At 34.0% G+C, this 27,134-nt stretch overlaps 1 protein-coding gene across 2 annotated transcripts in view; it reads left to right on the forward strand.

The window, feature by feature from the left end:
• Positions 1–27,134, forward strand: part of ADGRA1 (adhesion G protein-coupled receptor A1) — a 258,712-nt gene that overhangs the window by 145,035 nt on the left and 86,543 nt on the right. For both annotated transcript variants that reach the window (XM_051618700.1, XM_051618701.1), the window contains one exon: positions 4,913–5,128. In XM_051618700.1, the coding sequence (XP_051474660.1) occupies positions 4,913–5,128 (216 nt within the window). The remainder of the gene's footprint in view (positions 1–4,912; positions 5,129–27,134) is intronic.

Raw genomic sequence — 27,134 nt, forward strand, 5'->3', positions numbered from 1 at the left:
AATAAGAGGACAGGTTGCTCCATTGTTACTTGAAGATTTTAACATGCCTTTCAGAGAGGATTCTAGACAGAACTTGCTTAAAGCATTTAGAAAATCATCAAAAAAGGTGTATCATGTCATAAAGTTTACTGATTTGTGGGTAGCTTTAGGTTTTTAGAAGTGAACTGCAGTCTACACAATTTCTTATTTGAATAATAAGGGGTTCACATTTAGACATTGAGAAACTGGGGGTGTTTTGCCATTTCAACATCTAAATAACAGAAATGCATCTAAAACAGAAGCTTGAAACTTATCTTTTTAGAATTTTAACCTTATTGCTTCTTGAGCTGGTTTGCTTGCTTGCTTGATTTTAAACATCCTTTATAATTTCCTTAGTTGTCCACTGCATTTACATGAACACACTATTTAAAAGTAAGTTTGATGCTAGTTTTAATTATAGCACTCAGATGTAAAAGCTAAAAAAAAAAAAGGAATTACAGGCTGATCTGGATTATAGGCTGAGACAAATGACATAATGACCTTAGTGCTTAGTGCCTTTACTGTACATTTTTAGAAAAGCAGTCTTTCAAACAAAGACAAAAATATATTGCATTGTTTTCTATATAAAGTTTATTTAATTCCCATTTTCATAAAATAATCACATTTGCAAAAACTATATATTTAATACATAGAGACAATAATGTGCCTCAGAAGTTATTTTGCAATCTGACAACTACAGCAGCCCTGTTCCTTTATGCTTAACTATCTTCTAAATGCCAAGTGCCAAAGGTCATTTTTTGTCTTGTCACTGCTTCTGGAAACTGTTGACATTACTGTAAACAGTAATTTTGTGTACTCAAAAGTAGATTGGTGTCACCAGCCTTTCTGCTTTATCTTTTTACTTCTTACAGTTTTCTGTAGGAGAATTAATTTACTGTTGAGTACCATTTGTAAATAAACAAAGCTGTGGAACTTTTTTGGTGCCCTCTCATGAAATAGCAAACACTTCTGTTCCTTTGGGAGGCCAGCCAGCAAATTGTCTTGCAGAAATTGCATCTGTTTATTTTATTTTATTTTAAACAACAGCAAACAAAAACCCCAAAGCTTAGGAAGCTGCTAGCTTTTAATACAAATCCTGAAAAGAAGGAGCCACTACTAAGTAAGCTGTGTAGCATATGCACGACTGTGTTCTCTAGACATTGAAAAGCTACTTGGAAGCCATGACTGTTACTGTACATAATTTTTGGAAGATAAAAATGTTTTTCCAGTTCCATGAGGTTGCGTAATGACTAATTCCAAGGTCAGAATAATGCCAGGATAGTTACCATAATTTACATCTCCATAACTTTCACTTGCTGTCATATGGCATACAAAACATGCTGCTGGAAAAATAACCAGTAGCAAATTTCAAACTCTAGATAATTTCATATATATGTAAGATATTATTTTTAAATGTTTCATGTAATAATCATATAACAGTAAAACAAAGATGTTATTCTGCTGTATGGTATTTAAAATCTTAGAGAAATCATATAGACAAAAGGCTGTTGTCAGGATGTTGCAAGGGCCTCCCCCGTCCCACTGCCCCCAGCCAGGGAGTGGGACAGGCCCGGGGGACCCCCAGGCCAGGGGCACATCCTTAGTGGTGGTAAGAAGGGCAGGCAGGGAATGCGAGGTTGCAGATCAGGTTGAGGGTCAGGCCTGGTGATGGTGACTGGGTCCAGTCATAACCTGGTTGCCACCAGGCCATGGTGAGGAGGCCACCATCTGGCCAGTGGTGGGCCTGGTGACCAATCTGTGGCACAGCTGCAATGGAGTTCGGGTGAGGCTTTGGAGGAGCCTCAGCTTGACACTGGGCCAGAAGGAAGGGGACAGGAGCCCCCTCAGAGGCCCTTGGGGCAGCCAGAAAGGCAGGTGGTACCCTGGGAAAGTAAGAGTGTCCAGGATAGGTCTGTATCTCTCAGCACCCCCAAATTAGTTTCTCTTCACTATTTTTCTGGGGCACTTCTTTGCTCCTGCTTTTATTTTATTTCTGTGTATGCATGTCAGATGTGCAGCTTGAAAAGGAAGGCTTCCTGCTGATGATAAAATTTATCTCAATAGTCTTGTCTCAGGCATGTGCAATAGATTTCAAAATGATCTCTGGATAGTTTCTGTTTGTTGTTTTGTTTTTTTTTCCACCTGGTGAGACTTTAGAATATTTTAGGCTAATTGCAATGTGGCTTTTTGTTTGTGCTCCCAGTCTTTACAGCCTTCAGTGCTGCTCTCAGCTTACCCAGGTAACAATCCCCTTTGGTCCTTCTGCTGAGTGATGCCTTTAGCTGAGGTTAAGGAAATGGACATCAAATTACGATTTTTTTATATCTGTACTGCTTAGAGACAAGATTAGCTTGTGGCTTTTCATAATATGTACCTGACTCTGGCTTGTTTCCATGGATAATTTTGCTCTTGGGTTTGTCTGTATTCATTTTGTAGCTAATTTTGCAATTGTACATAATAAACACTATTTTACCTTGCATTTTAGCCATCTGTTTCTATATGCTGAGAATGGCATGTTCACACTGTTTGAACATTGTAAGGCATTTACAGGTATGGTTTGGGAGTGGAAAAGCCCATGTATCTAAATAATTTAATATTCAAAATTTAAGCAATAGAGCTCACTGTTGTCAAATCACTTGAATCCTTGTTACAACATTATCTAGCAAACATCTTATTCGCCATCACCTCGCAAATGTGAAATAGGGAATTAATATTATGCCCATTCTACAGTAGGAAACATGAAATTATGAATAATTAAATTATTTTCCCCAAGATTAAATAAAACCTGTTACCACATAGGAGTTTTAAGTGAGTCACATAGCTTGATAGCCATAATATGGCTTTAGATTTTAGAAATTTTCAATAAAAAGCCACTGGGTTTTTAATACAAAACTAATCAGATTCTCAGTGATCTTTGACATTTTTATTCAAGTGTAAAAAAAAAAATCACCTTCAGGCAAGGACAGAAGAGGTGGAAATTTAATTTTTTTAATGGATGTTAAAGGAATATATAAAAAACTGCAAGGAATGTTTAAGTTAGTTCTACTTTTAAAGTAATATAGATATTGCTTTTATATAAGAAAACCCTGAAATTTATTGAAAGCTTCTGGATTTTGTCTTAATTTTGACAAAAATTAAAATAAATTGCTTAATGAGACATTAGCACTTTCATTTTGGACATAAGCAGAATCATCAGTGATTGAAGAATGCGCATTCAAAAACTTTTCCTTAAGTTCAGAAGATGACCAGCAAGATATGCACTGTGTCTCATGCTAAGTTTTACTTTGTTCTGTTACCATGACTTCTACACAGTTAGGCTAACCCCTATCCTGCCCTTATATTTTTATGAAAAACATATTATTTAGATTAATTTAATTATTATTTCTTTGGTGAAGTAATTTATTGTCATCAGCATTTTTTTTTTTTTGATGTCCCAAATTCTGAAGGATTCCCAACAGTTTTTACTGGGTGGCTTTAAGGTACTTATGTATTGCTAGCTTGCATAACAGAAGCAAAGTACAGTAATGTATAAGTGCCACGTTTGTACATTGGTCCTTCTGAGAAAACTACTAGTTTGTGGCTTAACTCAAGTATCTTTATATTGCAATCAATGTGCAAAATACATACTCACAAATCCCAAAACAATATGTGTCTGGAAACAGAAACTGTATTGTCAGATCAGTGTGGCACCAGCCTAAGCTAGTAAACCTGATTACAAAGTGAGCTATTTATGTCTTATACAAGACTGTGCTGAAACAAGTGCACTAGTTAGGGGTAGAGATATGTATCTCTGCACTGTGCTACAATCTCCGTTTAGACACATCACCTCACTAAAGGGTTGGCCACAGACCTGTAATGTGATATTGCATTGAACCATATAGTCATGTTCAATATTCTAATGGTAAATTATCTGTAAAAAAACAATTCTACTTAATTTCTGAAGTACAAAGCACATCATTGTTAATTTTTAAATAATTCCTACTACTACTGTTGATAATTAACTTTATAACTTTATAACTGTTTTGTTTTAAATCAGGATTGATTCTGTTGAAGCTGATAATAATAACTGATATATTCCTGAAGGCTCAAACAAACCCATTATGTTGTTATAGAACTCTACATCAGTTTTTAAAATAGGTTGTTTTACTTTCTTACCCTGTACATATGTATGGAAGCATGAGAATCATAGAATCATAGAACTATTCAGGTTGGAAAAGACTCTTGGGATCTCCGAGTCCAACCATCATCCCTACTCTACAAAGTTCTCCCCTAAACCATATCCACCAACACTACATCCAAATGACCCTTCAACACATCCAGGGATGGTGACTCAATCACCTCCCTGGGCAGCCTATTCCAGTGTCTAACCACTCTTTCTGTGAAAAAAATTGTCCTAATATCTAGTCTAAACCTACCCTGTTGCAGCTTGAAGCCATTCCCTCTTGTTCTGTTGCTAATTACCTGTGAAAAGAGACCAGCACCAATGTCTCTACAATGACCTTTCAGGCAGTTGTAGAGACTGATGAGGTCTCCCCTCAGCCTCCTCTTCCTCAAACTAAACATTCCCAGCTCCTTCGAGTGTTCTTCATAAGATTTATTCTCTAGGCCCTTCACCAGCTTTGTTGCCCTCCTCTGTACTCCCTCCAGCACCTCTATATCTCTCTTGAATTGAGGTGCCCAAAACTGGACACAATACTCCAGGTGTGGCCTCACCACTGCTGAGTACAGAGGGACAATCACCTCTCTACTTCTGCTAGTCACACTATTTCTAATACAAGCCATGAGCATGCACAATCCTTTACAAGATATGTACAGTAAATCCAAAAATGCACATATAATAATGTAATTATGCTTAATGAGTTAGCAACATATCTGCTTCTCAATATTTTCACAGGTATCCCCTAATATTGCTCTGGAGGCCTTTATGATCAAGCCATCCAGTTTCACAGGAATGACTTGCACTGCCTTCCAGAAAATATCTGCAAGTTCTGACAAGTCAGTAGCGCGTGATTTGGGAAGCGGGGAGGCAAATAACCATCCTGATCAACACTTAAATTTCAAGTGCAACACTGGCAATCTCTATGGTTCCTTGGTGAATTCTTCTACCAGGGTGAGTACAATTGTGAATATAACTTAACTATTTCAGTATGTTTTCAGCAGTACCTTTAAGCAAAATACTGATTTAGAAAATATATATTTTATGTGTTTTTGGTGCTGTACACTGGTTAATAATTTCAACATGTAAGTGACCTTAAACTGGTGTATTTGGTGTAACATATATGCCAACAGATATTCCATTAATGGAATTAATGCAGGAATGCAGAATGTGAATAGAAATTAGTAGATGTCCTATTTTTTTCTGTCTCTCAGTCCAGCTCTGCAAATTTCTGTGCATAAGCAATCTCTTTAAAGTAATTTGGAAATATTTTCTTCAATGAGATGCTTTCAGGGGATTTGACATTGCAAAAACGTAATTTTTAGGGAAATTACCTTTACTTCCACTAAGTTGTTACATTCTCTATCTTGTGAAATGTATACAGAGGGAGGGTGTTACACTGGAGGTTTTGAGTAGTAGCTGAAGAAAAACAGCCTTTTAATAGAACACACTGGGTTTATCAAATAATTAAATGTAACTATTAACTTTGATCTAGCAGGAAATGGAATTTTGCATTTGGCTGACTGTGTTATTAAATTTAAGTATTGCAGAGTTGAATTTTTGTTTTCCTTCAGCTGAATCTTAGTTTAATGAGCTTTTTTTTTTTAATTCTGTGACAAAATTATAGTTTTCTGGACAATATTACTAGTTTATTGAGCTTTGAAAGTATTTTCATTGAAGTTATTATCTCTTTGATGCATTTCGATCTTCTGTATTGACTGTTCAGTCAGTGATACAGTAGTTTGTTCTCTCAGGATCTTCTGTTAAAAAGAAATCATCAATAATGGAAGAACAGGTTAAGTTTGTTTCCTGAAATGCAGTTAATTTCTTCTGTGGACACTGTTAAACATGTCTATCTGTAGGAAAGAGAAAGTTGTCTTTGAAAAGAGTCAGACATCCATAATATGAAACCCAAATGTCAGCTATCTAAAAGATACAAGATTTCTGCAAGAAGCAACCCTGGCACTCTCTGGAATGTATGGAATAGTATTGTTAATGGGATTCTATTAATTGGAATCTTTTCTTTATCAGCTCTACCAATATATTTATATTCCTTCAGAAACTGAGTACCAACATTTCTACTAAATTAATCTCTTGAAAGTTTCATGTCCAAGCACTGGTGTCTCACTCCTGTTATAAGGGAATCTTCCACAAACGCAAAATTCTTATCTCTCCTATCAGTATGCATGTGTCAAATGTGCAGAGTAAGTTAGAATATTTTTTTATGCCCCTTTCTAAAATGTTGCAAAATATCACAATGTAAAGATCTCAGTAAAATACTTCCAAATGTATTCTGAACCTAGCTGAACTTTACGCAATGTGCAGAAGGGAAACTCCTGACTACACAGAGAAGCTAGGAGAAAGAAAGTAAACCATGCAAAGCAATTTTTTTTTAAGTTTGTGATATATATTCTGGCAGAAGCAACTTTATGAAGTAGATCACTAGTTAGCATGTGTATATGAATTTATAAATATTGTGTAACAGCACAATACATAAGATTATAGATTCATCTAAATGTTAGTTTTATGGCTATAGATGTTAACATTAAAATGTACCCTGGTTTTAAACAGGCTTAATGTATTCCTTTAACTTAATCCTGAAAATCAAGATGTTTTCATTAACTTCTGTTCTCTGAAACTTCAAGGTAAACACTTTTATTTCATTGTGAAATGAGTTGCATTTCTTCATTGTTTAATAGAATGAACTGTTAACAGGTATCAGAAAGTAGGATTCTTTTATCATCATCCACTAGCAAAAAATTTTCTGTATCACCTCCACAGGGGTAAACAGTAAACCTACTTGATTGTGCTATGCAAAATTCAGGAAAACAGAGAATTTTTGACAGAGGCGGGTGTTGCTTAATTATCAATGTTTAGTCCCTATATTTTAAGATAATACTCATTATTACATCTGACTCTTTAAAACTTCATCTTAGATGCTGTGATTATTCTTAGAATCTTCCTCTATTCAGCATAGTATTAATCACAAAGAATTTACTTCTTTTGTGCTAAAATATGTAGCCTTCTTCAGCTGTATACAATTGTAAATCATCTGCTCACTAAGCATAAACAATTGTTTATGCCATCTGTCTGTTGCTAACCAATTGCACTAATAAACTGAAAAAGTGAATAATTACAAAGGAATTTGTGAGCAGTTGATGTGAGAAGACTGACATAGATGATCATAAACTATCTTAATAATACAATCAAAGCTGTAGTAGTTTACCCGTAGTGACATTTCCTGGCAATGGCAAGAAATTGATACATATTTGGTCAGTGGTTGTCTGTACATAATTTAACCTGATCTGGTTATTATGGGATAGAGAGTGCCACAAAGGGGAAGAAATATTTAAAATGTAAATAAATAAGAAAAAAAAAAACAACAACAGTTACAAAAGAATAAACTTTGAAAAATAAATTATTTAAAAGACACTGAAATAGATCCACCATTCAGAGAAATTCTGAAGTTAACTGTTAAAATACACTTATATCTTCTTAAGGTTCAAATATGTAGTAGGTCTTTTGAAGACTATCTTGCAGTGTTTCCAAATATTCTAAAACGAAATACTATTACAGTTTTTTACACTAATTTTTATCTTTAAAGCTAATTCTGACTCTTAAGCCAGTAACCAGTTCGAAAGGTTGAAAAGAATAATTTAACACTATTGCAGATCAAAAGTTTCCTCTGATAGATGCCTAAATGCCTTCTCTTATGTCCCATTTCTGCTGTTAGTAGGGAGCTTTTCCTGCCTGAGTAGACCCTACTTGGGTACAAAAAAAAAATGGCTCAGATGTCTTCCTACTTTTTGTTACAGTGGCTAGCATTTTGCCCCAGTGGCTGTTTTCATGTCTGTTTAAGTAGGCTTAAGGGGATCTTCCTAGCCTGAATCTCCAGGCTGAGATACTGTCACAGGAGTGCTCCCAAGGCACAATTCTGTCTCACGACCTGGCTGTGGTCTAAGGATATCATGACAGTGACACACCAACAAAGCTGCTGTAAGACAGTGACACACCAACAAAGCTGCTGTAACATTTGAACTCAGACAATGTGAGAATAACTCATGAAATTTTAGTACCATTCAGTGTGAATCCAGTGTCTGATTCCCATCTGATATCAGACCTGAATTCTATTTTGAACCTAATCTCTGTTCCAGCCTAATCCTGGTAAATTATCTCCAGTATGCAAAGATAATCAGTCACTGAGTTAGCCCTTCCTTTGACTTACTAAAATTACTTCAATGTAAAATTAGTTTTTTAACTTCCTGTATTTTCATAATAGAAAGTGTAGTTTATAGGGAACTACAGGTTCAGTATTCATGCTTGGACTGTAAGGAAAGCATTTTGTTAGCCTAATTTACAGTTTTAGCTTTACTGAAAACACTTCTCAAATAAAAAACTCATTTCCTCTCTTCAGTTGTTCTCCTGACACTCAACTTAATAAAGGAAGTGAAGTTTCAAAGTTTCAGTGATCTGTATTTTTACATGTAATCCCTGACTTCTGAAATTTGGATTTCTTATAATATTCTCTATGCATTCAATACAACTTTTCAATTCTATTTATTTCTTGTATGCTCTGAGCCAGGCTGACCTTTTGACTTGTCAGGTTGTATTACAGGTGATGTCAGTGTGATAAAATGTTAAAAGTTAAATGGGTACTATGATTGGTACTAGACATGCTAACCATGAAAAAGAAATCCTAAAGTGCTTTGACAAAATGCTGTTATTATTTGCTTTACCACTTTTGAGACATTATACAATTTTAGAAATAATCGTGTCTCAGATACTTACTGGAAAATGTGCCATCAGTATGTAAGAAAAGGATTTTTCATGGTAAAACAGATTTTGAATGTCAGACTGTAAAAATAATGTATAAATGGTAGTAAGTTCATATGTAAAAGTTAACAGGAGTGCAAAAAAGAACTTACTGCAGGAGTTTACTCCAAGTGACAAGGCATTTGGTGTAGGATAAAGCACAGAATTAAAAAGCCAAAGAGGAAATGTGAAAGGAAAAATCTGAAGGTGCAGAAAATATGCCTTTAATGAAAGTGCCTTTCCAACAATTCATGTTACACATCAGAATTGTCCATTTTTCTCTTTTCCCTATTCTTTTCCTTGTGTGTCTTAGTACCCAAAGCATTTTGCTCTTCTTGTATTGGATATTGATATTAGTTTGAGAATTTGCTCTGTGAACTTATAGGAAAGTTTGCTTGGATGTAAATTCTGTATATTGATTGTACAGTAACCATTCTAGGTCTGTTTCTTCTTTCTCCATGGGTAGGTTGTTGGTATCATCCCAGAGGGATGGCTTAGGTAATGTAGGGATTTTAAAGTCTATTATATTTTACCTTCTCCATCCCTTTATTCTATATAGGTGTTTTATCTTAAATTTTTGTAGTGGTTTTTAAAGTGATTTAGCATGTGTCAAGACATATAGTATCAACTTATTCAATATTCTAAATAATCACATGCATTATATTTTTACATTTCAAGCAAAATTTTTGTGTTCTTCAACCTTAAACATAATGTTTGGAAGGTATAAAAAAGTAGCTGTTGGTATCTTTTATTACAGCCATTGAGTCATTGTTTTAAAATAAAATTTAAACTAAATAAAAGCATTTAGTACTAAAAAAAGGCCTGGGAACAATTTCAATTTATTTTGAATTACAGCAATATCGTATATAAACTGGTATTTTCTGTGCAGGCATGAATTTTCCTGCAGGTGTGCTTAGATTGTATGCTGAGTTCTACCTATGGAGAAAGCCTAAAGGTCTGTTTTTCCATTGATTAGATGGGTTTAAATTCAGAATGAAAAGCAGAGAAGACAAACTGCCCTTTTCTTTCTTCTTCCAGAATGCTGAAATCACACATTTATATATTTACACCTCTTACTACTATTAATTTTCAATGTCTTTATGTATTTATGCCTTCTATCATGGTAACATTTGTAGTTCAATACTCTGTGTTCAATATACCTTTTGTGCACATGCTTCCATGGTCTTTTATAATATGGTTGGCTGCAGATCTTTCTAAACATTGAGAAAATGAAGCAGTGACAAAGTTCTATTCATGCATGTGTGAGAAATGCCAGTTGTGTCAGGTATACAAAAGGGCTTCTATAGTTCTTGTGTTTGTTTAGCATATGTTTTAACAAACAAAAATATTAATATTAATGTTTTTAAAGTAGGAAAATTTATCAGTATTTTCTGTTTCATAGGTGTTTAGAACAAACTTTAAAATGTGGAATTACAAGCTCATGTTCCTTCTTTTTTTTAACATGCCCTCAGCCACTTCTCTTTTAGCAGATCAAAAGCTTATTCTGCAAATACCAGCCACCTGGAACCATTTTCTGAATGTCATTGTTTATGGTATTGATGTTTCAGAGACATGTATTATGTTTAAAACTTAAAGTTATTTAACTGGTTTTCCTTTAATTCTGTGTTCAGTTTTCACTCCTAACTTGTAAATGTATTAAGAAGTGAAAAGGAATCTGAATAGCTTGAAGAGAATAAATACAAGGGCCAAAGGACTGAAAATTACCAACTTGTGTTCAAAATAAAATTCTATTATTTCAATTCACATTTGCTTTCTTGTGAAACAAGCTTCTGTTCCTGGACAGACATGAATCATATTGATTTTATGTATACTATCAATATACATCTGAGAGATATGTTGTCACTCTCTCATCCACAGTGGTTGGGTAAAAGACTGTTTTCTTGTGATTTTCTGCACCATTGCTCTTGTTACAGAAAAGTTCTCTTTGGGATTTCCTGAAGGGCATTGTAAGATTAGTTTCCTTGCTATAAACTATCAGACTCCTTCATGTGCATTCTGCTGTTAAATAATTATACACTAATTAAGATAAATCTTGTAACAAACCCAAATTGACACTATAACAGTTAATAACACAGTACATTAGTTGTTTGAATTTATTTTAAGTTAGTTTAATGGTACAAAGTTAAAAATGAACAAGTAGAATACTGAGTCCTGCTGGAATTCCCAGTCCTTTGTTGACATTTGAAAATATACCCAAACTGTAATTTTCTTACTATACTAATAATCCACATTTTATATTTTTTTAGAACTTTTATATCAAGTTGAGTATTTTCAACTACTGTTTTCTAAATTCTTCTTTCTAATGCTTGTTTTATTTTCACTGAGGAACACAGATGCTATGTAACAGAACATACTTCAACATTCAGTAAATAATTGCTTTGTTTCTCAAAACCTTTTTCATTACATGTTTGTTTAATATAATTGATCATTACTTATTTATGCTGTTACAGAAGGCATTTCCAGTATCTAAACTGATAATTTTAGTAACTGTAGAAGTGTGTTTGAAAGTTTTTCTTTCTGGGTTGGTTTGATTCTTGTTGCTTGTGTTAGACTGTAAATAGTTTGATGATTACCAGGAGTTCGCTAAAAGAGATTTCTTTGATGATTAGCATGTGATATGCCTTTTTTTTTTTTTTTTTTCTTTTCCCCCCCTGGATGTGGGCTTTTCTCCTAGAAACTCTAATTGTTTCCTGACTTTCCAGTCTCCAGCTGTATGTGATAATCGTGATAATCATGATAATCAGGGAGAAATGGTCAATGGCACAGAGGTGAGTAGGTTCTTTTTGAAGGATTCAAACCCTGCATACGATGTAAAGGTGCTCACTGAAAGGTACAGTCTATATCATTACAAAAGTGACAGTGTTGGCTGGAGCTCCTCTTAAGGACCTGATCTGCTCAGGGAAACGGCAGCAAAGAAATGCAAGTTTTTAGTCCAGAAATTGGGAATGATACATTTATATTTTAAGCACCGTATAGACCTAGGGGTGTGATGATGTTGAGTATCTCTTTTAAAGTGAAGAGACTATGAAGAGACTGCTATACCAGTGAGCTGATTCATGAAAAGACTAGGGTGCTACAGAACTGTCTCCATCACACAGGAAATTAAGTTTCAGTTTATTACTGCCAGTATTGCCTTCTTTTTTTGCTGCTGTTTATGAAAAATTTATTTAACTGGGAAGAGAACTGTTTCTGTATTTTTTGAGTTTAGCTGGGAATTCACCCCAGAAATTTTTGTTACTTCTAAAAAAAATCATGAAAGTACTAGCAGAAATCTGTCAAGTTTCTTTTGGGGGCTAAGGTATTCAGTGTTTCCTAATTTCATTGACTGTTATCTCTTTGTAGAACGTGAGGATATAAAATTCTGTGAAGTAAAGAAAATTATTGAAGTAGTTGTTGATGTAATACAGTGAAACTCACTAGAATTGCGTAGCTGAAATAATGATGTGAGATTTATTTTTAAAAAAATTTGTTTTAAAAATCAAAGTAAAGTTTTGGCATTCTCTACTGTATGAGAAGAATGGTCAACTTGTGTGCATCTGTGTATACACCTGCACCTATACAAATAACTATTACTGAATTTTTAAGCAAGTTCCGTGATTTTAAGGACTGGTGTCCTGGTTTATGTGTGTATGGGCTTAGCAGCAGTTATTCTGGAAGGAATAGTGCATCCATGGAGAAGTAATGTTGTATGTTTATGGTGCCTGTAACATATTTGAGTTTAATCTATTTTCGGAACATTGGGAATGTCTCATAAAAAAAAAAAAATACAGAAGGAAAATGAAGTAGAAAAGTGTGGGGAAAGGAAAGGGGGAAAATACCATGTGTTACTGAAGGGTGTGGGAAGAGGGAGAAATTTGGTGATGGGAGAGTTGTTTATTTGATTGGTGGTTGTTGTTTTTTTAAAAATAAATAAAAAAAACTTATGACAGGACTTAAGTTATTGGGAGGCTTGACCGAGACTGTTATTTTTTCCTCTCCCTCTCTCACCATTTCACCTTGTTACTGAACTTATTACTTGTTCATTTTGAGTGTTTTCATCTGTTAAGCTGTGCAGGAGGACTGACTGACCTTATCCCAAAAAGAAATAATTTTACCTGTGGAACTGCATACTGAAAAACACGGAACATTTTTGTCACGTGGCATTGCTATAGCTCAGAAAGCTGTTACAGTTGAACATTTGCAAAACACAGTGTTCAGAAATCGCTAGAAAAGTGTCAGAGTCCAAACACATGCTCAGGGTGATTGGCTTGGCCATGACATCTTTCAGATGTCTTTTTCAACAGTTTCACACTGTTACATAATTGTAGCTTTCTCAGTAAAAATGTTACAGTCCCTTGCACCCTTAAAGAACAGTAAATTTAAAATAAAACTTAAAAAGGATAAAAGAAATTATTCAGGGTTGTTTGGGGTTTTTTTGGTTTTGTTTTTCTGGTGTGTTTTTTTTTAAATTATCTTTAAACAGCAATAAAATTAAAATGCAACAAGTGTAAATTTACTGGAGTTATGTCACATAACAAGGTTGTGCGGCCAACCCAGGCAAAGCACAGCATAAAATTTGATAAAAATACATATTAATTCCTCACATTTTATCTTTGTAAACAAGCACGTAAGTCTACAGAGCTGAATGAAGGAAAACTTATCAGTGAGGAGCCTCAGGTATGTAGGATTTTCATAAAGCTGCTGACAGCACGTGTCAAGATATCCAGCTGCTTTTGTCATCTTGTATTTGTTTATATTTTCCTGTGGTAGTGGCTTCGAAGTACTTATTTTTTAGTACAGGTGCCTTGTAACCTTTAAGCAGCCAGAAGAATACTTAAAGCTGAATTAGTTAGACTATTATTTCTTGGAGTAATTCCTGCTCCTTCCTGCCTAATCATAGAAAGCTTTTCTGCCTGTGTGGCTATGGTCTGTAATGAAGCATGAATCTCATACTATTTGAAAGAAGCGTCTGCGTTTTCAGATTCATTGCATCTAGCTATATTCAGACAAACTTGCTGGAATTTGTTGTATTCCTACAAGTTGTGACACTTATAGAATTGGAAAAGAGTTGGAATAGTGAATTTATCTGATACAGATTGTTAACCAATCTGTGGCAAAGCACAGGAGCATTACATTAGTAAGTCCTGTTTCAATGGTTATTGCCATAGGATAGTCAGGCCATCTTTCCTGATTGACTTCACAGAGCAGTAGATACAATGCACAGTAAAAGAAAAATCTTTTATGAAGGAGTTACAATTTATTGTAAGACCAGCTACTGTTTGTTCCTGCTGCAGCAGGAGGGGTTGGACTTAATGATCTTCAGAGGTTCCTTTCAACCCCTATATTTTTATGATTCTACTGTATGAAATCCATGTGCTCTGACATCAGTTCTCAATGCCATCCTCTTTCTTTTCAAAATACTATGTCTTAAAATATTTTAAAGAATTAGTCTTTTAAAAAATATTCTGTGGCTGTTTTTTTTTTCCCTGCCTAGGAATTCCTTAGAATTTAAATCAGACCTTCTAAGGTCCTGGCAATGAGGAGTTTGCTTATTGATTGAGCAAATCTAGAATAATCACTACAAATCAAGACAATCAGAATAGTTTTTACCTATTTCTTTTTCACCACCCTTTCGATATATTCTATGAGATTTTATTTCTCTTTCCTTTACTGTGATGTTTTTTATGTCCTTTTTTTGAATTAATTTTTCTTTTGATTCTTTTTTTCTCTAGAAGACAATGCATTAGCAACTAATCAGGTAATTTGTTTCTTCTTCCAGTAATGTACTAAAGCACTGCTTATCACTTAAACTAATATTTTAAATTTTTTCCTTTCATTTCTCTTGGCAAAAGAAGCTGTCAGGCACATCTTGCCCTTCTGCTTCTTGTGGTCCTGCTCTGCAGATAACGTGACTACTATTGTCTAATAGACAGAAAACCTCCTGATAAAGATTGTACTGGTAAAGGCTGAATATACATTTCCACTTTTCCAGTGCAGAAATTTTCAAGAAACTGGTGTTTTATTATCATGGAAAGAAAATGTAATCTATTGAGTGTTGCATGGTTCCCTTAGATAGAGAAGTATTTGAAAAGTCTGCATTGTAGCATTTTTCTGATATTTTTTGTGATACAAACTGAAATTTTGATGAAATAATTATATTTTCAGTATCAATAAAAATCAGTAGTTATGAGTGCACAAGGTTAAAATTTTTTTGAATGTGGGTTAATTCAAGTAAAATCTAAAGAAAAAAAAAGCCAGCAGAAATTTTAGACGTGATAAATATAAAAACTTGTTTCAGTAAGTTTTAGTGGTTTGAATATTCTTCCTATGATTCTCTGAGCAAAATATAATACTAATATAATACTATACAAAATAGTAGGCAGATTTTGTATCATGATTGTATTTGGTAGATTAAAAAGATGGCTGTTTCTGGAGAAAAAAATTTAAAAGGCATTTAGGTTTTTTCTTGAGTTGAGTGTTTACTTAGCCCACAATCAAAATAAAGCAATGTCATTTCTGGAAAAAAACATTTATGAACATGAAGACTCAACTGAACAGACGCATTTGTCTCAGCAAGGGATGGTAGCAACAGCAACAAGGTAATACACAGTTGCCTCTGTGTAAATCTCTGCAGAGGACTCTTCATGTCACCTAACCTTTTCCATGAGCTCCCCAAATAAAGTTACTTAGAATAGGTAGATCTCTGTATAAAGCAATTTAAAGTATCTGCCTTAGCTAATTCCACATTTACTGAAGCTCAAACTTTTTGTACTTGGACACAGTGATTTTGTATAGACACTGCTCTTTGTAAACACTGTTCAGTACGGAGTTAACTCAGAAGAACTTTCTTAATAATGATAATTGACAGATGTGACTTCTCTCTGTTTATCTTTATCCAGAAAAACCTAAAACTTTAAACCCTTATGAGTGATGGTGATGCTTGCATTCCTCACTGTAGAGAGAGTTTCTTACAAAGATTCCCAAAGGTATTTGTCACAGAAATAAATAAAAGCAGCTTATGTACCTACTTGATGAAACTATTAGCAAACAGGTCTGAGGGGAAGGTTTTTGGCCAAACACTTATGTTTTTCTTTTACTTTGAAGAAGTTAACAAAAGTTTCTCAGGTGACAGAATGTTCTCTGTCTGGTGATTCTGATCTTAATTTTCAAAAACCAGGTACTAGGGAAGCCTGAGTTGTACTTAGTATTGATTTTTTTTTTTTTTTTTTTTTTTGATAGTACAATGAAGACCTAATTCACATTCTTAGTGACAAAATCTTTTCATAGGTAGCCCAACGTAAGATAGGGACAAAGGTCAGTATAACATTGACAGAGTTATTAAAATGTTGAAAGTGTACAGGTCACGTATTACAAGAAATGACCTGTACCTCTGAGAAGAATCAAATTACATCTGAACACAGCAATATCTTTATTAGTATTCTACTCAGTGATGTATATTCTTTTAAAATTGTACGTGCACTGGATAAGATAGATAAAGGTGTAAATTTGAACTGGTTTTGTCAAGTGCTTTAGGAACAGATTATTGCTGTGATAAAAACTACTGCTACTTGAAAGACACAAGGGAACTTGCTTACTTCAAGACTTACCTCTGGTAAATATATGGTGAGCTTGGAGTAATTGATGTGAAAATTAATTTTTTTGACAAGTAACACGCATCATTGTGTCAAAGGGAAGAAAATTTTATTAGCTGCCTAAATTATCAAATAATGCTCTGTCAAAAAGTTAATCACTGTTTAACAAGGTTTCTTAAATTACATTTGCAGGTAAAAATCTGGATTCTAATGAACAGCAAGGATTCTCTATTTTCAGAGAAATGTGATGTTGTATTCAAGAGGTCTGTGAGAGAGACATGGTACAATGTCCTTCTAGCAAAATAGTTAAGACTTTAACCTACTGATACTGCTCCAGTAATTTTATATAAAAACTGACCTATGGCCTCATTATTATGAGAAATCATGCATGTCTAGCATAATAGGAATAAAAGGGGAAAATATGGTTGTTGCTGTAAACCAATAATACACTGTACTGTGAGTTCATGGAAAGAACTTCAATGGATAGAAAGTACCATTTCAGATGTTTTGGGAGAATCTGAGAGGTAGGAGCCATGTGCAAAATATATTTCAGTAATAAAGGAAATTTAAAAAAATAATTACATTGAAGTATGTGCAATTGACTTCAGCTTTCATGTTCAATGAAAAAAAAAAGAATTTTGACAGAAATCAAAATTTCTCAGTAAAAATTATTGTTAAGTTTTACACTTTACATCTTCTCTCTGTTTCCATTTTGGGAAACTCTAGTCTTTTTCTTTTTTCCATGATCTTCCAACAGTTCAACCAAAACAGTGATGTGTAGATAAGACTTTCAAACTTCACAGGTTTAGTAAATTCTTTCACATGCATTGAAATCTTTGCAGCAAATTGGAAAAACTAGTTGTACATAACATAGGTGTAATATTAACATTAACCAAGCAAGCTTCAGTTCATATGTTTAGTAGTTGTGTTTTGAAAGCACTGATTATTTTTCTTCAAATAAAGGAAAGTTAATGAATGATCATTGGACAGACTCCTTGGAGACTATCTCAATAACAGCTAGATACATAATTAGAAAACAATTAGATTAGATGATTGGAAAAAAAGAAAATTAAATTACACATTGATCCAAAAGTGTGTGTGTTTTTTTTTAATTGCTATAGAATATTTTTACTCAGCAAAGTTTTTGTATTATTTAAACATGTGCAATATAAACCATGCAAAAATAGCTCAGCAGATTCTTCATTAACTTTTATGAATATCTAAATTACAATCACTACTACCACTGATGTCAGTTAAGAGAAGCTGGATAAAACTTTACTTGTTATGTTTCAGAGGATTTTAATCACAGCATGTTTCAGTCCTAAACATACAAATCAATCAAAAGAAATGTGTTATTTTAATGAGATAGGGTAAAATATGTGTACATTCACAGTTCATTTACTGTGCATATTTTACTAGAAAATATCTATAAAAGCCCTCTCTAGTCCCTAACAAGAATTGACCAATGGCGTACAAGGATTCACATATTGTATAGGTATTGAAAAACATCTGTCCAGTCATTCTACAAGTCAGATCTCCCACAGTCACATATTTAAGAAATATAATAGCCTTATTTTTGTTAAAGTTACTAGTCCTTCTACAGGTTCTTTGATCTCTTATTATTTACAATTTAATACAGTTGTGCTAAATTATATTAATCAGCCCTTGCATATTTTTCCACTTTAACAAAGGTTAGTTCATATCAGACTAATAATTTTCAGTTGTTAGATATTCATGCAAGTCAGCCAGAGAAATATTAAACCATTTATTTTCCTGATTACTGGTAATGTGTGAGGAAAAATGACTCGTATTACCAAATTATAAACCACATCTTGCTTTCTTGAAAGGATGGCAATTAAGAAAGGTGTGCTTACTAGTGCCCGCTCTTGGTTTGTTTGCATTGTTGACATTAGCATGAAGAAGAAGCAAAGACTCTAAGCTGATGTTTTCTGCTTTTCTTACCACTACAGGTTGTAGAAAATAGAGGTCTGTTGTGTCATTCATTTTGTTAGAAGTGGTCTGGCTTTTCCTTCTTTTTCTGAAATGTTCACTAGGTCAACTTTAGATGGTGAAGTTGAGATAAAGAATTACTTAATTGGTATGGCTAGTGCATTATGTGCTTGCCTTATCAGGATCAAAGAGATTTAGTGTCAGTAAGGCCAAGTGATGGACAAAATCATGTTATAAAGAAAAATATAATCTCTCTTAAAGCCTCAATATTACTGTTATCAGAGAAATAAATATGAGCTTTAGATACTTTTTATAACAAGTAACAACACACTTGTTACTGCCTTTTGTCTCTGGAAATATCTGCATTCCTTTCCATGTTAAGAATCACTGGACTCATGTGTGAGTCGGCCTTTTACTGTGAAATCTCCTTACATGGCTTAGGCCTGTCTCATGTCAGATGGCTGTTTTCAAGACTACTTAGAGAAAATTAGTCTGTACTAGCAGAAATAGGGGTTGAGGGTATTAAAGTATGCTTACAGTAGTTAGCCTATAAACGCATAAAAAGTGTTAGTTTTGAAAGGGGTGAATAATTATGCAAGTAAAATTGATGTCTATTCACACAAAAGAGCATTCAAATTTGTCTTAAGTTTTATGTAAATGATTTTGTTACTGTTATATTTCACATAAGTTTGATGTGAAATATTGACATAATACAAACTATAATACGCCCTACCTACTTTCACCTGGTGAGCAGCTAACAATATCATAGAGCAGGAAATTTTAGTGCTGCTCATTCTACCATGCATTTATGTTAGTTCCATATCTTTTTGAAGCTTGAATCAAATTGACTTTTTAAGGCATTGCAGTTTTTCTTAACATACATAAAGAAGTGAGAAACGTGTTCAGATAAGAGAAGAAGGAGCCAGCAGTTACTTATCTGTCTTAACATATTACAAGTCAAATTTCTGTCTTAAAAGTCACTGAGAAAAAGAAAAATAATTAGTACTTTTTATCAGTATGTATTTGGTGTGAAAATCACAAATTATCTATAAATTTTGAAGGCTGTTTTTTCTAAACACTTGAATGCGCATGCAATTTATTTCTCCGTTAGCATTTTAGGGCACCATGTATTTATTTGGCAGGTGGGGGGGGGAAAAAGAGAGGTCATTTAGTCTCCTAGGAGAGACAGACTTGTAGACATGACTAGTGGCAATGAAGGATGTAGGGATTGGAAACTGAATAAAGTGTTTGTCTTCCTACAGTCATGGTAAACAGGGGAAAGCAGTGAAAAAGATTTCATTTGTAGAGTAATTCAGATTTTTGTTACAGAATGTATATGTATGTATGTGTTCATGTGTGAGATGTAGATGTTCTTGGTGGTAAGTCTCTTCCAGGATTTTGCATTAAATCTTTTTAGTTTTGTATGCTGTGGTGCCAATACTGAAATTAAGTGACCTCATTAGTGCTGCTGCAATCCTTTTCAGTACAGATGGCCTTACTAGTAAATTAATATCATTACTTTAAAAAAGCCCCACAAATAAAAAAAACAAAACAGAGAATAGTGAAGGGCTACTCTAGATCTTTTGAATCATCTGCACTTGGCCAAAATAATTAAATAATATAATTTTATCTTAACTTGGTTTTTCTGCATTTTGTCTTCAGTTAATATAATTTTAATCTTGTTTGCAGGGTTTGGGGTCTTGGTTGGTGGTTACTGTTTTATTGGAAAAGTCATGCATACCCTTTAGCAGGTCATCTCTGACCATTCTCTTCTTTTCAAGTTTGAATTTCAGTATTATCCATCCTACTTACTAACTGGTCAAATTTTTCACCTGTTTTGAAATAAACAGTTGAGTACTTTCATTTTGATCTTTACTGTCTTCCAGAATGGTGTAGATAAACTTTCTTGATGGTGAACTCATTTGGGCTTGTGTGCCACCCCTGTGTAACACTTCTCAGGCCATCACTGGGGTGAGTCTTCCAATGCTTTAATTTTGTTTTCTGACTTCTTATTTCTTGTACTAGGTCACAAACCACACTATAGAATAGTTTCATTTAGGAGGCAACTTTTTTCTCTAACTCTGCAGAAGTAGCAGGAATTCTAACTTCTTGTCTATCTCTTGTTCATTCTGTTAGCTCAAAGTGTGGAGGAGGGACTGGTGAATCTCTTCCCAAAATCCCTCTTACTTACTCTGTATTCCACTAACAAAAAGCCATCTTCCTTGCTTATGATATTTTATGAAATTTCAGGTGTTGGTTAGCATTTTCAAAAATGAAACAACCTCACCCTGTGTAAGAGAAAACAACCCTGTCTGTTGAACTGTTGGACAATAAATAGATACAGCAGTTATACCAAGGGAGGAATCTGGACAATATGATCACATATATGGCAGGTTTTATTATACTGATCAATTCCTGGTGAATCTCATTGACAAATTAAAATACTAGCTCTAATACTAACTAGCTCTTCTTCCATGTTTTTCTAAGTCACAAGACACAATTAAGGTTCTAATATACAGATTGTTTTGTTTGCCTCTTAATAGAGACAGAAAAACATATTAAGAAAGAAATTGTTTCAGTCTATCATTTAGAAGGAAAATTGAGTGGATATTCTTGTTGACTTTTATTACTAATAATTGTTATCATCAGAGGTTAGTGATGAGTTGTCATTTACTGAAAAAGGCTGATTTTTTGGTGAGTCACTGATGCATTCATTATCAATCATTAGTGACCTGTCTTAGACATCTGAACTAAATTGCACTCTTATGTTTTTAATCAAGAAAATGTAATTTTTCCGGTCTCCCAAAATTTTCTCAAATTCTAAATTCTCGAAAGACATTGAATTTGCCTGTCATTATCTGTGCTAGAAATTGAAATTTAAGCTTTATGTTACAACATTTCAACTGCAGAGATGTTTGTCACAACTTGAGTCCTAGAAAGTTAAGCTGTTTGCATATGTAAGAAAAAACAAATCCCACAGGCAGGCTCCTAGATAGTACAAGCTTCCCAGCACAGTCACTAAGATGCTTGAGTTTTGACCTAAAGAGAGTCCCCTAAAGACTGCAATGGTAATTCTCTTTTCACATCTATTTAATCTTAATTTTTTTCTGAGAGGATTGGCAGTATGGTTGCCAGAGCCAGTTTTGATGTTTTATTTTTTGGTTGACAAACTGACAGCAAGAATTAAACAAAAAGATGTGAGAAAACATGTAAGCAACTTTATATGAAGTATTGATTGAACAGACCAGGTGATTAAGATGCTAGACTACTAGTTTTAAAGCTAGATTCGGTCTGGCAGTATGAACAAGAGAATTCTTGAGTAATTCCTTTTCCAGAAAGCAAATGCTGAATGAAATTGTCCCTTTTCCTAATTTTTTCTGCCCTGTTAAGGAGGCCATATCCAAGATTAGCTACCTACAATCTGAAAGTCTGATTCTTAGCTGCAGTTACAGATTCTAGAAATAATGTGTTTTAAAACTTCAAGTGCACTGACATACAAAATTTAAATCAAGGCCAAATTATTTTCAGAATATCCTTTTCAGATTAAAAAAATATAATTTATCAAATTGTTTTCAGATACTTTTGAAAATAAAATTAAACTTAATTTTTTCAAAAGATAACGGTCATATTTACCAAAAAAGCTGGATTTGTATTACCTTAATCTGAAGTTTCCATGGCATTATACAACCTGAAGAATTTTAGTGGAATATGGCTGTCTTCTGTAGTGAGAACACAACTATGAAGTAAATAAACCTTCATGCAGGCATGCCACTTTTTCTTTTTTTTTCCTGATTTGTTTTGTTGTTGGTTTGGTATGGTTTTGGCTTTTAGTTGGTTTTGGTTTGGGTTTTGTTTTTTTGTTTGTTTGTTTCTTTTGTTTGTTTTTAATTCCATCTGTAAAGTAAATAGGAGAGGGGAAGGTAATATACAAATTCCTTTTTTGCAGGTAAAGAATTAAGGGTAATTAAAACCAATTCCCATGTTTTTCCTTCACTGTAGCTACTGAACTTAATGAAATAATATACTAAAATTAATTAAATAAATTTCAATGTTTCAGTCTTCTTACTTGGCACTCACTGAGTTATTTCTCAAATAAGTTAAAGTTGCAAATGCAACCAAAGAGGAAGGAAGTTATCCTTTGGCAAATGCAAGTCTTGATGCTTGTTCTTACAAAAATAATTCATTGCAGGGTTCTGAACTAGGGCAGAGATACCAAATCTGAACCTTTTTGAATGTAAGTGTTGAAGACTCTCTTAGAAAAACAATCTTCAGGAACACTATTTTTTTATTTTATCTAGAAAAATAATCATCTCAGTTTTTTTTTATCAAAAATTAAACCCTTCAAAACACTTCAGAATAACTTTAGTTTCTGACTGTTGACTCCTATTTCCCGCTTTATCTGTCTGTAGTGAATTCCCTAAAGGCTGACACCATCTGGTCCTTCAGTTTATTTGACTGTTTCTCAGTTTTTGTGAGGCTCAGTTTCTGTCAGGCTCAAGGTTTATAATCATAATGATTTCTCAGACATCATTAATTTTAATGTTTCCAGGATCTGTTCCATTTCTGCTCTTACTCTTGCCTCCCACCAGAGTAAGAGCTTCCTTTCTTGTAGAATGTGCTTTAAAATGGATTAATATTAAATAATTGCGGGGAATCACCGAGTTGCAATCCAGATCTTTATCAGTTATTTTATAATCTCTTAAATGAAATAGCTTTTTATGCATTTTCTGGCTTCCATTTAACCTTCCATTAAACACAGAAATAATTCTATTTTGCCAGTGGGAAAACCTCCTCTAATGTATGTGATGATTATACATAGTAAGTGAACATGTAACGGTACATTAATTATTAACACATTATGTAAGGGTTAACCAGCTGGTCTCAAAATGCCTCTGGGAGGGTAATAAGTATTATTTATCCTTGGGTTGTTTTTTTTAATAGAGAAGATGAGGCCTGTTTGATATGAAGAGGATTGACTAAAGTATTCAACAGTTCAAGTGCTTCAGTCAAGACTAAATAAGCGAGAGATACTCAAGCAGAGAGGACATTCTTCTTGCCTTCCCTCCTATGTCTCTGATACTGAGGCCAAGAAGAAGGTGTTTTTGTTTTTTTAATTTCTGCTTCAGAAATTTGAAAGAATGATGAGAATGGCTGTAGGGCATAGAAATACAAAAGATGTAACAAAAATATAAGCAACTGTATAGCAATGTGTAAAGCTGCTGGGCACACACACTGATTTAGAAATGCTATTATCTTTCACATCTCTTGTAAAAAAATTGAATACTTAGTAAACATTCAGATAAACTTGCATGTCTTTTGCTCTTCTGGCAGAAAAGTGGTCTTTTAATGTGTCAGTGAAAGAGAGTGAAATCTTAAATATGTTTTTATGGATATTTTATTATATATGTTGTATGTCAATCTTGTTATTGATTTTAAAGAAATATCTTAATAGTTCACTACAAAAATAATACTATGGGGATCATTATCACTGCATAAACTGAGAAGGTTAATATTGATATAGACATGAAAGATGAAAATACATATATTGATCATTACTTCGTTGGGGTTATTTTAAATGCTCAGAGAAAGACCTTATGTAACAGTGTATAAATCACAGAAATGTCTAGGGATCTGTGGTGGTTTGCTTGCATTCTTGTTCTAGGATACAGGAATCTTAATTCCTTTTAGAATGTGGGATTGTACCATGTGATTAAGTGTACCACATAATGTGAACCCCGGGTCACATCACCTATTCATCAGGTCCGTATTTTCCCATTACTACTATTACATCTGCTTTGATCACATGTTTATTCTCAGAACAAACAAGATTCCAAATGAACAAAAGTATACCAGACCTTAGTAAGGGAACCTTTGTAAGGATCTTTGTATTTTTTCACATGATAGACTTGAAGTTCTTTGTGATGGCTCTCCCACCTCAGGTGACCCAGGAACCTTGAAGAATGGTATAGTGTGGGGGCTTTTTTAAACTTAGAATCTTATCTACACCAGAACAAGTATATTTCATTTTTAAAAGTTTTCTACTGAAATATCAACTCAACTGTCTGAACTGTATTTCATACTTCAATATTAATGATTTTAGAAGTGGTTTGTCTGGATGAGGGGAGTGAACTCACAATTCTAAAACTGTTATTCTGTATATAAGAGAGTACAGTTTCAAGGAATACTCAATACTTGTGTTTGAGACAATCTCTTTTTTATTTTATCAGAAGTGGAGGTAGTGTTAGGATTTTAACAGCCCATACCTTGTACCAGTTGGTGTTAAGATAATAGCCAGTCTGACTGCTTAGGAAATCAAATGAGCAGTCATTCTTTAGTTAAGATAAAGTTGGCCTGCTTGTTCGCAGGGTAGAAATGTGCTTTCACCCATGTCAAAGGTGAAGGTGAGAAGGGCAGAATTTTGTGGGAGTAACCAGGGGAAAAAAAAAACTTCTTTTTACTTCTTGCTAAAAAATTGAGAGGATTCATAAAACAGAGCCACAAAACACATCATCTTGGCTATTCCAAGTACAACTCAGCTTCATTACAAAGGTGTAGTTGTTCAGAATCATGCTTCACTGCTAGGTACCATCGTATACATTGGTTTTGTGGCTTAGCATCACCAGTTGCCTTGTGGTTTTACAACTGAATGGCTGTTGTACTGTCTGTACAATAGACAACATGAAATGCTTTAAACATGAGTCTAGTATTTGAGCTGTGTTTCATCACAGTTCTTTTAGTTAGGAATTTTCCTTTCTTTTCTACTGTGAATATTTAACCTTGAACAAAACCTAGGTCTAAGATTTACTAGTATTCTTCTGCCACTTCACACATTTTCAAGTGATTGTTCAGGTGCTAAAATCAAAATATCAATAGTTTTAAATTAAAGATTTGAACATAACTGTGAATTAACAGGAATATGATTATCTACAGCTGTTCAAAGACAGAGAAAATTAACACTGATTGCTAGGAATGACTGGATAGATACATCTCTGTTTACAGTTATTAACTAGATGCTGCTTGGAGTGTATTTCTCTGCTTTTCTCATTTACATTTTCTAGAATGTAAAATAAGCTTTACCTTTTTCAGTATTAGGATATAATTAGGGCAAAGCTGTTGAATGCCATTGAAGGATGTTTTACCACAAGAGGAACACTTTTGCCTATGCTTAACAGAAAAGGGCATTGACAAGCAAATCTACAAAACTTAGGCTGTTCGACTATTTATGTGACAAAATGCATTATTACAAAGATGGACAAAGTTAACTTGATTCTCCCATGTTGTGCCTTATTAAGCACTCTATTTCAATATTACAGACTTAATTAGCTGGAATTGCAGTTATGTCACCTTCAGTGGTGAGGATCATTGATGTGAGCTGAAGCAAGTCTACTAGGCTTGACCTTCAGTCAGTTATGTGAAGGGTTAAGAACTCGAATGCATCCTATATTTACCATCTTCATGAAGGTTCAGACTGATCAATTCTTCAGAGAAAGGTCTGCAGAAGTCAAATGCTGGGGAAGTCAAGTGCAGGCATACACATACTTGAAAAGTAGCTAGAATTTGAACTTTTTTCTGGACTTTAAATACCCATGCAAAAATACTAGTGACTGGAACTTGTGTCCCTATATCTAGGGAAGGAAAAACTAATCAATGCAGTAACAGGTTGTCAGGAAAAACAAAATCAGAAATACAGTTTTGTGTCTAATATCATAGTCTAAAGATACCAATATTAATTATCTTCACAAAATTAAATCTACCTGTTAGTTCCATCACAGTTTTTTGCATGTGGTTTTCATATCCATGTTTGCCCCAGAAATTAGTTAACAGATACAGTGTTTATATCTGCATCCTTCCTGAATTCATGAACATTAGTGATGCCTGTCAACTACAGACTGGCCTAAGTGTCACAACCATGGTATGGGCATGTTTTTTTGCACTTGGCAGTACAGACAGTGAGAACAGCCTGAAATGAAAATAGCCTCAGTTCTCTCTTAAAGAAAAAGGCAGAACTGTGACTTAGGTTAAATTATGTTTTAAAATTTGGGTGAAGCATGGATTTGGTCTGTGAGTATCAGGCATACTGTTGTACCTTTTTGTACTAGGAACAACTCCACTAGAAAAGACAGTAGAGCACTGGACTTCAGTGAAAGTCAGATGCTGAATCTGTAATAACATTTGTCTTCAGGAAATGACAGCTAAGAAACTTTATCTGAATAGAAAATTAGAATTCTGAAAGTCTTATGATTACTAATGAAAACTACAGCACTTTCAGTATTGCATAGTGCATATTCTACCAAATTAGTATACTTAAGATCTGGTATTCAGTATCTTGTGTGATCTGATGCATTTGGCTGAAAATTCTGATAGACACTGCCCCGCCTGCAAATCATCATGACAGAAGTATGTAAAAGGAGCTGCCTCTCATACTTGCTTTTTCTTATTTCAGGACCTAAAGAAAGCTTATAGTGTTCCTGTGTTGATAAATGAATTTAATAATGAATATCAGTAAATTAATAATTAAATTAGAATTAATTGTGCAATTCTTGTAGGCTTCCAGAAATTGTTACTTAACATGAGTAGCTAAAAATAATCTTTTAAATACTGCATGT

Source organism: Apus apus, chromosome 4 (assembly GCF_020740795.1).
Source record: "Apus apus isolate bApuApu2 chromosome 4, bApuApu2.pri.cur, whole genome shotgun sequence".
In the NCBI taxonomy this organism is placed as follows: Eukaryota; Metazoa; Chordata; class Aves; order Apodiformes; family Apodidae; genus Apus; species Apus apus.